General features: G+C 49.7%; 1 protein-coding gene across 1 annotated transcript in view; it reads right to left on the reverse strand.

Moving 5' to 3' along the window:
• Positions 1-14,433, reverse strand: part of VPS45 (vacuolar protein sorting 45 homolog) — a 322,652-nt gene that overhangs the window by 149,628 nt on the left and 158,591 nt on the right. The window contains exon 13 of the mRNA XM_086945373.1: positions 9,681-9,802. Within this exon, the coding sequence (XP_086801499.1) occupies positions 9,681-9,802 (122 nt within the window). The remainder of the gene's footprint in view (positions 1-9,680; positions 9,803-14,433) is intronic.

Below are 14,433 nucleotides of genomic sequence, written 5' to 3' on the forward strand. Positions count from 1 at the left end.
AATAACTAATATTAAGAATTCAGTATTTTTTACCGAATTCTTACCTACATCTGAAATACCGATTTTTAAATACCGAATCAGTAAAATTCGATATTTAGAATTCGGTATTTCACTATTATCTATATTGGGCCTCTAGAATCGGGAGCTAACTGAGCTTGTCTGCTGCAAACTGCTACCATCAAAATGTGGATACGCTCAAGCCTCCTTTCCTCCTGGGTTGGCTACTTGGGTGTGCCCACAAATGCACATATTCATTTCATATAATCGGCAGTGTATGTTTTAGTATCTAAAAAGAAATTAATAACTGAACCAGCCAAAGTTTTAGACGTCTCTGGTGCAAGTTTGATAGCACCTTGAAATCCCAGAACAAAGACACATAGTACAGTGTAGTGATTTATTCATTAGTTAGTTCACACAATGCTCTCATAATGAAGAACTTGTTTAGCTTAGAATCATTTCTTGATGCAGTACTGATATTCAAAATGACATTCAATAAATCTTTACAAATAAGACTTGATCACTCATATGCATACCCTTCCTGACTGTTGTCATTGTTGGTTCATTATATTAATTATCCGTAAGCATCTTTTCCCTTGTGGGCTTAAAATATTCAACAGCTTTTCGCTATGTCAAAATACATCTAAATCAGCACACACCACAGGCCTCCCAGCTCCTACAAACAGTAATGGTGTCCTTACTTCTTGATTGCCCTCCTGTATATGTCAGACCTGAGGCTTTCAGTGCCATGGACCAGGGTCCTGCCGCAGCTGATCCACCGGCGAGGTGTCTACTCAAGTGGAGCCAGCTGAGATTCCACAGATGGAAAGAGAGCTACCCCATCTTCAAATAAGGAGGGGAAAGAAACAGATGGGTGCATGGGGCATCCAGTAATTTCTGCCAGGTTTCCTGTTACCATCTACCTCCAATTGAAGCTCTTAATGGTATAAGCCATAGAAATGCTAAACAGTGTTTTTACATCTACCACTTAGGTCTGTGACAACTACTAGATGTCCTTTCCACACAAAGGATCACTGAAGAATTCAACCTGGTAGCACTTGATCCCCAACTTCTAATGTATTTCCCTGCACAGCAGAACCTGCTTCAGTGGTTAGAATTGTATCTCTATTCAACTCTACACCAAACAAAGCTATTGTGATGGGTGGCACCTTAGTAACCCACCCTTGACAGTGCATAAAAGTGTGCTCTTGAGGGGCGTGTCCAAGATGGCGACGGAGTAAGACGTGTCTCCAGGTCCCTCCGGCGCCACAATACCTACAGCATTGACCAGCGTCCTGTCAGGTGCCTAACTTACCGTCGGACTGGCGTGGGGAGCCCCGTGAGGAGGTCCTAACCCAAGCGACACCCTTCCGGTGTCGCTACAGCCCGGAGTGCGGAGTTAGCGGGAGCGGCCGTTGCGGGCCTAGAGCCCGGGAACCCTGAAGCGGGGAGATCGGGGAGACACCTGAGGCATCGCTGCTGAGACCCGCGAGCCTTGCCCTGTGGAGCACCGGAGGACTCGCTGCCCCAAGAGGAGAACTGCGGAAACATAGCACTGACTCCGGGACCCCCGTGGTCGGTGCGACCTGGGCCGCTCGGCTGGTGACGAAAGGTGGACCCGGCGGCCGGGTCCACCCGAGGCCGGGGATTTACGGTCTGATCGGCGCGGACCCTGCCCCGTGAGGCGCTGGGGGAATTGCCGCCCAGAAGCAGAGAGAAGCAGTGGAGTACCGCGGCACCCGGGGTCCCCGCGACCAGGACGGTCGGAGCGGGGCGGCTAGCGGCGAGCAGTGGGAACCGGCAGCCTGACCCACCCGAGGCCGGGGATTAGAGGCCCAGGGACTACCACGTGGGGAGCTCCCGGCCCCCGCGAACTACATCATTGACGCGGCGGACGGTGGGGGTATTCCCGCGCCTACACCCATCATACCCCACTGAGACGGCGACCGGTCTGAGCCGGACCCCGAGCACAGCACCGACCATGCGCGACTTGAGCCCCCGGAGGTGAGCCCCCTCCTGGATCTGGTCGGGGGGTGAATTGATGGAGTAGAGTGGGACTTTGTCAGTCGGAGGCCCGCAACCGTGGCCTACAGCTTTGACACGTGGCTCCCCCGGATCCTGCGGGGCTCGCAGAGTGATTGAGGCGGGAACCTCGCAGCGCTAACTGCCCGCAGTCCTGAGAGAGACACACAGTGCGTTGCAGGGAGCATATTGGTTGGAGTGACTGAGGAATGGTGGGCAGGCTCCGCAAGGAGAAGGACAAACCGGGCAAGGATGGCCTATCAGGGGGGAACTCATCATCGACCCCACCAGGCCCCAGTAGCTCACCCAAGCAGAAAGACGGCGATGCTCCGGCCACCAAGGCCTTTATGATGGAACTGTTTGCAGCAATAAAAGAAGATATCTCGGAGCTGCGCTCCCAGCTTGCCTCGGACCTCCTCGAGGTTCGGAGGGACGTGTATGGCATTGGTGAGATGGTAGCGACTCTCGAGGAGCATGATCTGGGCCTGGCTGGCGATGTGCATCAGCTGCAGCAGGATGTTCTTAGGCTCACGGAACAGAATCTAGACCTCCAGGCTCACGCTGAGGACTTGGAGAACCGTTCCCGCCGGAATAACATCCGCATCCGGGCGGTGCCGAACGGAGGGGAGGCCGGGGACCTGCCGGGCTACGTGGAGGCCCTTTTTCTGGAGATCCAGGGCGAGGACGACCTACGAGAAATCTGCATGGATAGAGTCCACAGAATGGGCCTGCCGAGGGGGTCCGGTGCTCCACCTCCGGACATCCTGGTGTGCGTCCATGATTTCCAGCTCAAAGAAAGAATATTAAGGAAGGCTAGAGGAATCGCCACTATACAATTTCGGGAACATCGGCCCCAGCTATACCAGGACCTAGCGGCCTCTACGCTCCGGAAGTGGCGGGAATTCCGCCCGGTAACAACCTTCCTCCGTGAGCAGAATGTGTCCTACTCCTGGGGCCACCCATTCAGACTCATCTTCAGGTGGCAAAACAGGCTGGTCCAGGTCAGGTCCCTAAAAGATGCCAAAGATCTCCTGGGCCTGGATGACGCAGCTCCCTCCTCGAGAGATGGGAGCCCCCGGTCGCGCCGGCGGCGGCGATCTTCATCTTGGCATAGAGTGGGAGGCCCGACGGCGACGGCAAGAGTGGATCCCACAACAGGCTCACAGGAACATGGGGCAGCGGGGGCAGCGGTGGCATCAGCGACAGTGTCTCCCTCGCTGCACAGCTCTTCGGTGGCCTGAACCCGAGAGGGGCATCGACTCCCCCCCCCCCCCCCCCTTCAGGTACTGTGGGACACTATGCTCTCTGTGAGAGGACACCACAGGAAGGGACCCTGGAGATACGTTGCCTACGAACTTGACCCATGGGGTTTGGCAGCGACTGAAGTATCACGCTACATGGGTCCTTTGACATTTTTTCTATTCCTGGTTGGGGTAGTTTGGTTTTTGTGGGTAGGGAGGTTGGGGAGGGGAGCAATGGGGGATGGGGGAGGGAGTGGTGGTAACCGGGGTTTGTGTGTTTGTGTATGACTCAACTTGGTGTCTGATGTGTGGTTGCGGCTGCCAGTAGTGTGGTCCCCTGGATGTATTGGGTGCCCCAGTGGAGTGATCCTCCTGCTGATGTCAGGGGCTGTTTTGGGATGTGGGGTGGTTGAGAGAGGAGATAGAAGTAATGGGGGGCTCGCCTGGTTCCTCTGGGCTAAATGGGGAGGGCTATGGGTTGGGGCGGAGAGGGACACTCAAGATCTGACGCATGGGCTTTTCCCAGCTGTCCCCTGTATGGTGATGGAAAATGACAGGCATGTCCGATTTGGGGGGATGTGCGGCTTGCCCACTCTGGGGTGAGCGGTCATGTGCGGTCTGCTGTGGACCATCTGGAAGAGCGAGGGGGGATGATTGCTCTGTAATGCCATTGGTCATAGGCATGTGGAATGTTAAGGGCCTGAATTCCCCACAGAAACGCCAGAAGGTCTGGAAATACATAGTTGACCATCACTTAGATGTGGTGGGCCTCCAAGAGACACACCTTACCCGCAAAGATGAAACTAGGCTGAAGCACAAACAATTCCCCCTCATCTATCGGTCCTCAGCTGCTACAAAGCATGGAGGGGTGGCCTTGATGTTCCGCTCCACCCTCCATTTCCAACCTGTGGGGGTCCGGAATGACAGAGAGGGACGTTGGCTGATGGTCAAAGGAGTGCTCCTCGGTAGACAGTGCATGTTCCTAGTCCTCTAGGCTCCGAATGTCGGCAAGAATGGGTTCCTGCAGGACCTTCTGCGAGAGGTGGAGGATTTTGTAGAGGGAGAGCTCGTGGTACTGGGGGACTTTAATTTGGTCTGGGACAGAGACTTGGATTGTTCCCATCGCCTGAGGTCCGACGCTGGCACCTTTGCCACGGACACCCAGGACAAATTTGGGGAATTAGGCCTTATTGACGGGTGGCGTGCCCTCCACCCCGAAACTAGGGACTACACATTTTTTTCGCATGTCCACCACTCTTACTCTCGTTTAGATCATGTCTTTGTGAGTCAATCCTTACGGGGTGATCTCCGTGAAGGCAGTATATTCCCTTTATCGGTGTCGGACCACAGTCTACTGGCGCTTTGCCTAACATGGTCCCCCAAGACGTCGGCCTACCGCAAGTGGTACTTCCCACCGTCCTTAGTCCGGGACGACATATACTGCAAGGACTTGCGGAAGAGCATTTGCGAATTCTTTGACCTCAACCGGGTGGAAGATACCTCTATCTTCACAGTATGGGATGCCTTCAAGGCCACCATACGGGGTAAATGTATAGCACTTAACTCCGCGCTTAACAAATGGCGACAAACTGAACGAGAAGATCTAGAGCGGGAACTAGCGGCCCTTGAGCAGGCGCACAAACAGAACTCCTTTAGGGTAACGCTTCGCCCTTTGACAGCCGTTCGGAGTAAACTTAGAGCCCATTACAATAACCGAGCGGAGTTTACACTATTGAGGCTGCGGCGCCTCTCCTACTCCCAGGGGAACAAGGTTGGAAAACATCTGGCCCGCCAACTTAGGGACAAAAGGGAGAGGGAGTACATAGGAGGTATCCGGGATACCTCAGGCACCCTGACTCACCGAAACGAGGAGAAGGCAAACCTCTTTGGGGACTATTTTGCCGCCCTCTACTCGGAGGAGGCTTTATCCCCGAACGCCCAGGAGGAATACCTACGAGCGCATCCGCTTCCCCAGGTTTCCCCGGAATGGAACGATCTTCTTGCGGCCCCCATCACGTAGGAAAAGGTTAGAGATGCAATAAAAGCGCTGAAACCGCATAAGGCGCCAGGCCCGGACGGCTACACCGCGCTGTTCTACCAGACCTTCACTTCAGACATTAGCGGCTTCTTGATGCGGTTATTCAACACCATGGGTGAGACAGGAATGACTTCCTGTTCCATGGCGGAGGCGGCTATATCAGTCTTCCCGAAGCCAGGGAAGGACCCCGCTGCTTGTGCATCATACAGGTCCATCGCCTTACTCAACATAGATGCCAAGCTGTACTCATCTATTTTAGCACGTAGACTGCAGGATTTAATGCCAGCCCTAATCCACCCGGACCAGTCCGGCTTTATCAAGGGCCGTCAGACGCATGATAACACCAGAAGAGTGGTCCACCTCGTTGAGAAGGCCACCCGCTTCAGGATCCCGGCAGTTTTGGTAGGCCTCGACGCCGAGAAGGCCTTCGATCGTGTAGATTGGAACTTTCTTTTCCGGACCTTGGAGGCGTTTGGCTTTTCAGCTAAGTTTCTTACGATGCTCAGGGCGAACTACAGCAGCCCCCGCTCGAGGGTCACGGTGAACGGTCACTGCTCTGCCTTCTTCCCACACTCCCGCGGCACGCGGCAGGGCTGCCCCCTTTCACCCCTGCTCTTTGTCCTGAGTATCGAACCTTTAGCCCTGGCGATTAGAGAGAATCCGGACATCCGGGGATTACCCTTCACGGGGAAACAACATAAGATCTCTCTCTTCACGGACGATGTTCTGCTGTCACTGGCGGATCCCGCTCACTCCCTTCCTTGTGCCCAGGAGGCCCTGGAGAGTTTCGAGACTGTTGCAGGATTTAAAGTCAACCTAAATAAATCCTACATTCTCAACCTTACACTTTCCACTGCTGAGGTCGACCGCCTTCGACTTTTGTCGCCACTTCCATGGTCCCTCACGTCCTTAGAGTACTTAGGGGTCGGTCCCTCACGTCCTTAGTGTACTTAGGGGTCCACCTGACCCCCACTATCGGGAAGCTGTATGCCGCCAACTTTCCCCCACTCTTGACGAAAATTCAAGGTGATCTAACCCGCTGGAAACCGATGTTCATCTCGTGGCTAGGGCGGATCGACGCGATCAAAATGTCTCTCTTGCCAAAACTGCTGTACCTTTTTCAGGCCCTCCCCATAGTCCCCGAAGGCGATTTCTTTAGCCGCCTCCGTTCCATGATGCTTCGCTACATCTGGCAGGGTGGTCGTGCCTGATTCTCCTTCGCTACCCTCCGGTGCCCGCAGAGGAACGGAGGAGTGGGCCTTCCGGATATGCACTTGTATTACAAGGCGGCACAACTCCGGGTCCTTGTGGAGTGGTCGCAGCCCATGTCTGAAAAGCATTGGCTACATATGGACCGTTCGGTGGCGTGGAGGACGATCTGGGACTTAGCATGGAAGCCAAAAAAGGATAGACCCAAGAATGCGTACGTCAGTACCCCCACGAGTACCACCCTGAAGGTATGGGACTCGGTCTCCCATGATGAACGGTGGACGTCCTTCCCGTCCCCATACACACCGATTCATTTTAATCCCGCCTTTCCCCCTGCGGAACGTGAGGGCCCTTTCGACGCCTGGAGGGCCGGGGGCTGCCACGCCCTTACACACCTCTTTCATGGGGATGCGCCACTCACGTTCGCCAATTGTATGCGAGACTATTCGGTCCCGCCACCCGAGCAATTCTGCCACGCCCAGATGCTTCACTGGGCACTATCACCATCAGTCAAAGACGCGGCTACCAGGCCGCCCACGGTCTTTGAGGCGTTCCTTGCAAGAACCTCCAGAAAGCGAGGTACCATCTCTTTCCTGTACGACCTCTTGCTCTCCACCTCTTTATCTCCTAGGTCAAGATATATGGGGCTCTGGGAGGACCTCCTGGGCCACCCCATATCTGACGAAGAGTGGTCTCATCTGTGGCATGACATGTATGTATATGTATGTATAGGCATTTATATAGCGCACTACTTACCCGGAGGGTCCCAAGGCGCTTCGACCGCTGCGAAACCCTTCCTGGCTTCCCTGAGAGATGGTCCCTTAATGGGTATCTCCAGGGTGAGACCAGGCATCCCCGGCGGTCTGGTGGGGCCGTTAGTGAAGATGAGGCAAGCTAATGCCCAGAGTTGCCGAGTGTGATCGCTGATCAGAGTGGGCACCGAGGCGAGAGAATTATCGAGTCCGCTGACCCTGGTCCAGAAACCTGCCGCGCCGGGAATCAAACCCTGGTCCCGGCCCGTCCTCTGCTCTCGGGACATCGCAAAGCACAACCACTCGCTGGACCTCCGGGAGGCCCACCTTAAAACCACGATGGACTGGTACATGTACCCTTCCAAATTGAAGAGGATTTTTCCGGACTCTTCGGATAGGTGCTGGAGAGGCTGTGGAATGCTGGGCGACTTTCGCCACATATGGTGGGATTGCCCGATCATCCGTCCTTATTGGGCGGAAATCCTCTCCCACATCAAAGAGATCTTGGGCTACCCTATCAAGGACACGCTAGACCACGTTTTGCTAGGACTTCGAGACCCTGACCTCGAACACCAGACACGAGCTGATAAAAAGATTCTTTGGCTATGTACGGGCGCTGGCAAGTTGACCTTGGCTGCGGCCTGGAAGAAAAAGGAGGCTCCGGTACTCGCTCTATGGCATGCGAGACTTTGGAGGTTACTAAGTATGGAACGAATGGCGGACATTTTTCGTGGCGATTTCAAGAACTTCACCTTCCGCTGGGGCCCCCTGGTCCGTTTTCTTTCCAGCGGCTTGCCCTCCGCGGTTTGTCCTCCCTCCTTGCGAGGCCTTCATCTATTCCAGACCTGAGTTGCTCTGACTGTATGATTCTGTGAATGAATGGGTGTTACCACCACTGGGGAGCGGGGTGGGAATGGGTTGGGGGTGGGCGGGGCTGTTGGGGGGGGAGTTTTGGCGACGACCGTACGGTAAATTGGCGGAAGGGTACGGGATGCAGACTATGATTGCCAAGCTGTCTACTCGGCGAGCTAGCGGTACGCCGCTCTGAACTGAAGCCCGCTGCGGGCCTTGGGCCCCTTGAGTCCGATCTGAACTTTGTTCCTATGCTTGATGCACAACTTGCGGACGTTGGGCCAGTGCTTCTATTCAGCCGAGTTCAACGACTTCTGTATACCCAAACCGTACTCCCCTGCGAGGGAAGTTAAGCGGGATTGTCGCTATCTGTGGTTTAATATTTTCAAAATGTCAATAAAAAAACAACTTTTACAAAAAAGTGTGCTATTATTCCTCACAGGTATTATAGGGAATTTGCCAAAATAGGGATAAGCCTTATGTGAAGCGGTGGTTGGCATTCAAGCCATCTGAAAGGTATTGTTAGCAAAAAAGAGCGTTACTTCCTGGGGGGATCTCTTACTTCCATAATGACTCAATAGATCCTGGGCATACGTCAGAAAATGTAATACTTTATTGGCTTTGCAGAATACTGGGCCTAAGATTAGGGTTTGCTATTTCTTACTGGTCTTAGAGTACACCCTTTAGCTCTCAAAAGAGAAAGGACAAGATCAGAAAATATAACTACATACCGGTGTTAGTAGCACTGGGAATCATACCACGAGGTCCCCGTTTTTTACTGGTCTTCTTAGCTTTAGGTAATCAGGCCAGGACCTGCACAGGTCAGGACCTATTTCCTGTCACCATCTTGTGTGCTACTAGGCTCTAGTTTGATTAAAACGCTACCTCCCTGTCTCTTATGGACTGAAGCCACAGGCCAGAACACGCCCTACCTAACCAGTGTTGCACAGTAGTGGTTATCGGCCCAGGACATGCCTATTAGGTAATTGACATTTTTTACATATCCATGAAAGAAAAACTGGTTTCTAGGTGACAACAAGTCATTACTTTCTTGTCTGTTAGTTTTTTCAGAATTACTATAAAAAGGAGAGGGAGAAGAGTGAGGGCACGCTTCACTTCCCAATAATATCAGACTGGACCAGTCTGTTCGTTTTTTCAGACATGGGACTTAGGAACCTATTGCTATTCCATAGTTAGGGTATTAGGGTCCAGAAAAGAACCTGCCTGTCACTAACTATTCCATAAGGCTCTTGACCCTAGGTCAAAAGGTGCCTCGCCTTTCTCATTTCATACACCGCCGGGCTCCAGACCAGATCTTGCTGTCAATATTAGTTTCAAAGGGGCTCGACCCAGAATACGTCTGATATGCTAGCATGGTTGTCATTCAGAGTGCTCAGGTTTGCGCATATATGCAAAGTGCCACTTTGAAGTCCCCTCTGAAGTTGGTCTTCTAGGGAGACTCCTGTGCATTGCTTAACCCTAGACGTAATGATCTGTGATGAAAAGACAATGCCATGCTTGCACTGGGTTAGAGTCCGCCCGTTGTGCAAGGGTAGCTACATTTCTTACCTGTCTCTGAGGGTGCTGGGCCCCAGGTATGGATAAAGGTTATCTTTCAGTTTCCCTTTGATAAGCTGGTCCAGAGTCTCTTGCAGGAGGGGCTGGTGCTGAGTATACACGTTTTCTACTCCCTAAAAAGAGAAAAGGCACAAGCACATTGGCTCATTTAAGACAACTGATAAAACACCAAATACTCTACTAAATATCTGAAACAAACCAGGCACACATTTACCTTCATGACTGATGAGGTTTATTGTAAAGATACACAGTATCAGTCATATTATTAAACCGGACGATTCAGTTTGCAGTAGCTGGGTAGTGAAAAAAACAGCTCACACGTCAACTAGGAAGGGTGGATGGAAGTGGAACACAAAATCCACCCTCTCAGGCAACTGTTGTGGGCAAGTCGCAGGCGCCACTAATATCAGTTTTATGAAATTCTTCATGTCAGGTGATGGTTTGTGTGCTGACAAGGTGTCAGCATCAGGAATGAACTTTAACGAATTTGGCTCTCCTGTGTTCAGGGCTCCACAGTGGGCCATGTACTCTGATTCAAAAGTGACTAAGACACCGAATGAGCTTGTTCTCAGAGAGACACGTCAAGAAAGGGCACGGGCCCGGCTGCTCAACTGGGACCTTCCCCAATCTTCTCATTGACACAGCATCTAATTTTAGCAACACACATGAGTCACACCTCTAGATGTACGGACTCTGTGGTTGGAAATAAGATTCTAAATATTTTCAGCTTTGTTCTGTAAATATCGACGGCCACTTTAACAATGCAGTGCATTATTTGTTGATTTCAAATGAATTATATAGTTAGGATTTTAAATGTAACTGATATATAAAGGTTGCAACAAACAGTACATACACACTCGGCTGTAGATCATAGCAAATTACCATAAGTGGCAGAGATGGTGCTGGATGTCACAATTTAAGTAAACACTAGTTATTTGTATTTAACATTATATTTAAAACATTTCTTGCATTTCCACATGGCTTACAGGCATGGACGCGCTGTACTAAAAAACAAATACAATTAAATACATACAAGAGTATAAACAATTAAATACAAATATAATTAAAAGAACTTGAAAATCGTCACGTACTTTAGACATTAAAACTGCTGCAATCAGCAGAGACCTAATGTAGCCAAATCTTATCTAAAGAATGAGTTGTCAACATTTTTCTAAAAGTAGGTGATTTGCTAGTAGTCTTAAGCTGGGTAAAGAGTCGCCCAAAAAGTGTTGCAGTTGCTGCGAAGTGCTCACACAGGTCTTCTTTTTTATAAGCCTCAGAGGAAGTGTACAAAGATGAAATGGCTCCAGGAAATTCTTAGACTTCCAGAAACTATCTATTTTGACGTTGCACCCCCGATGGAATGTACAGATAGGGGGGCATGGTTGAATTACAGGGGACTCGCTACCATATAAGCATCATAACAACAGAGGATTTGGGCACACGAAACAGAACAACATCCCCTCATCTAGTTGGAATCGAACAATTCCATGGCCACAGATTGCTAGCCCTCAGTAGAAATAAATACATTGATCATCCTCGACAAATGAAAATGGAAATATGCTGCTTGATGAAGATGTCGGACTACATATCGAAACTGGATTCTGCTACTAGGAGAATTTGATTATGGAACCAGACGGGGAGGAATTTAATTCACTTAAGGACAGGGCAAAACATGTTCCGTGGCTTATAATTTAAGTCGATGGATATTAATCAGGTGTTCAATGGCCTTCCGACAACAATGTATGATGTTTGGTGTTTTCCAAGACTTGGTGGCATCTGCATATCTGAGGCTACCATTCTCTATGCAATACACAACTACACTTGGCAACACCATATCTAGACTGTAACATAGCTTACAAAATGCTTCCATGGCTCTGCGTGTGTGATGTCAAAAGTCAGGGAGTGGAGATTTGTAGGTGTCAAATTGTAATAGATGGTGTAAGGCTTTGGGAATATGTTCAAAACATAGGGAGGTAACAAGGGTTAGGACCTTCCATTGATGGAGAGGGCAGGACAGTTAGCAAAGTGATTTGGGACTGAAAGCGATGTGAAGGAAGATGGCCTGCTTCAATTAAGGAGGCTACTAATTAAGGCTATGGATCGATTTGAACACCAGAATATTAACCTATGCGTTAAATGTTATTCACGCTGAGCCAGTCTGTCTCAATTTGTTACAGGGAGGAAGGAGTAGGCTGGGCCAACAAAGTGTTTGTTACTAAAAAAGTAAATTTTCAATAGAACTGATGGAGTAGTCGCTGTGGGATACTGCATTGAGCAAGGCCATGGCAAAGAGGGCCAAATACATTTCATTTTAAGCCTGACAACTCTTGCTTCATCTCATTTTATGAGGGAGCTCAGACAGACATTTTCGGATTATAGGCTTGGGAACATTTTGAAAATGTTAAGTTAAAGAAGGCAACAGAAGGCTTAAAGATTAATATAAAAAAACAGTCATTTACTTAAGCATCCCCACTTAGCTATATATTGTAATTCTTGTGGATGGGCTATTTACATCTTGCCGCCTTCAAACACAGAAACTTTCCTTCATTCATCTCTTTTCTTTTGTGCTCGATGTATAAAAATAGGCATTGCAAATAGTCATCAGCTGACTTAATCACTCAGGCAATTTACGGCTGTATTTTTAGAAACTTGAAAAGAACAGACTTAGCCAAAACGCAATGAAAGCAATAGACATCTTCAATTGCCAAAAACGTGATGAAAGGAGTAGACAGCTTCGATTAAGATGCCCATTTAAATCCTTCAATAAAGTATTTTTAACTTTGAGTAGTTTAGGTGCAGAGTGCAGTTCACATATTTTTTGTTTAACCCCTTCACTGCGGCAGCTATTCCGCCGCAGTGCTAAGGGGGTGGGGCGGAAATGCGGCGGGCGCATGCTGGTGATGGAACCGCTCCGTCACCAGCGTCGGTTGTGCTGTGCTTATGGCGGAGCGGTTCCGTCATGGCCCCGCCCGCTCAATAGAACGCTCAGCGCAGGCGCGGAATCCGCGCCGCGCAGGAGCGTCGGGCGGGCCATGACGGAACCGCTCCGTCATCAGCACAGCGCCACCGCGGCTGATGACGGAGCGGTTCCGTCATCAGCAGGGGAGGGGTTAAATCGGTCTATTTCCATTAAACAGAAGGTATTTTGTCCAGTCTGAATTACCATAATTATTCTACGCATAAAACAACTATTCAACCATTTACTGTTATTATTTCCCCAGCATATCACATGCTCCTGTAATGAAGAAACAGTGCTTCAAATGGGCTTGGTGAGATGAACGTAAAGAATCTTCATATCGTATCAATTGCATATCCTGTGGAAGGCAGCTTTGGTCACCCTCTATCATTGCCCCTATTAGAGATACCACAAGCACCCCACCTCCCCTTCGACCATCCTCTACAGTAGGGAAAACACAGCTGGACTTTGACTACCATATAAATCAGACCACTGATGCCCATACTCTATTCTGGAAAACATATTTCTTGCCGAGATGGAGGACGTCGGAGTGGGACTTTTAAGTCTATAAAAAATCAATCTATGTTTATAAATAGCAAGGTGCTCTTTTTAGAAAGTGGTTCTGGATTTAGAACAATATGCTATGGATTTGTTTCAGAAATAATATACTATTGCACGCGGATAAGCCTTCCTTCTGTTAGTCGGCTTCCTTCAAAGTCTATTATTTTCGGTCCAAAGTCTATTATTTTCGGTCCATCCACTGCAGGACTATCAATAATGTTCTGACTTTATCAGGTACCGCTTTGGGTTTTGTCTTAGGAAATCTGTTTGTTCAGGGAAGCAGAGAGCGCTTGGATAAGGATTCAACAAGCTGTCCATAAAAGGTCTAAAATTTCTTCTTAATCATTTATGTAAGGCATCCATTATGATAATGACAATACCCTCCCTCCCTCCTCATCCAGTATCCCCAACTGTGCTACTCTCCTCAGGCTACCCAGAACATCCACTGCATCAAGCAACTTCAAAATATTGTATTGTATTGTAATTGCATTTATATAGCGCTTACTACCCCTGACAAGGCCTCAAAGCACTTTTTCGGCAAGTAGCACGCTACTCCGGGACCCATAGAGGATTAATGTTGAATTAATATAGTGAAACATGCAAGTACATTTTAAGTGGTGGATATGTTAGTCAGTTATTTAGATTTGGAATGATAGCAGAAGGATAGAGGAGGAAAAAAGGTTTGTATTTATATTGCACTTGTTACCCCTGATGGGGTGTTGAAGAACGCTACTCCGGAAGCCCATAAAGGATTAGTGGTGAATTAGTATGGTGAAATATGAAAGAAATCTCAGTGGTGCATATTAGTCAGTTATTTGGAGTGAGAAGGATAGTGGAGGGATAAAGGGTTAGTGGTGAATTAGTAAAGCTGAATATGGAATTTGAGAAGTGAACATGTTAGTCTGTTAATTTTGATTGAAAATGATACTGGGCTTCGCGGGCAACCAAGATGGCCGCGTGAGCTCGGAGCTCCGAAGACCCTCCGATCCTCCGAAGTAATCCTGCTGTCTATCCTGTCCCACGGAAGTGGGAACTTGTTGTTGAACTGCTGCTGATGCGGGACTCGTTTTCCGATTGAAGATCCGAGACCCCTAGGTGGAGTTACACCGTGTTGAAGATTGGGGACGACGACGCCATCAGTGCCCGGGCTTACATGGGCGACTGCGGCGCTGCTGCACGATGGTGGTCCTAGGAGTGAACGACTGCCCCACCTCAAGGTGTCAC

This window comes from Lissotriton vulgaris, chromosome 12, assembly GCF_964263255.1.
Source record: "Lissotriton vulgaris chromosome 12, aLisVul1.2, whole genome shotgun sequence".
Lineage (NCBI taxonomy): Eukaryota > Metazoa > Chordata > Amphibia > Caudata > Salamandridae > Lissotriton > Lissotriton vulgaris.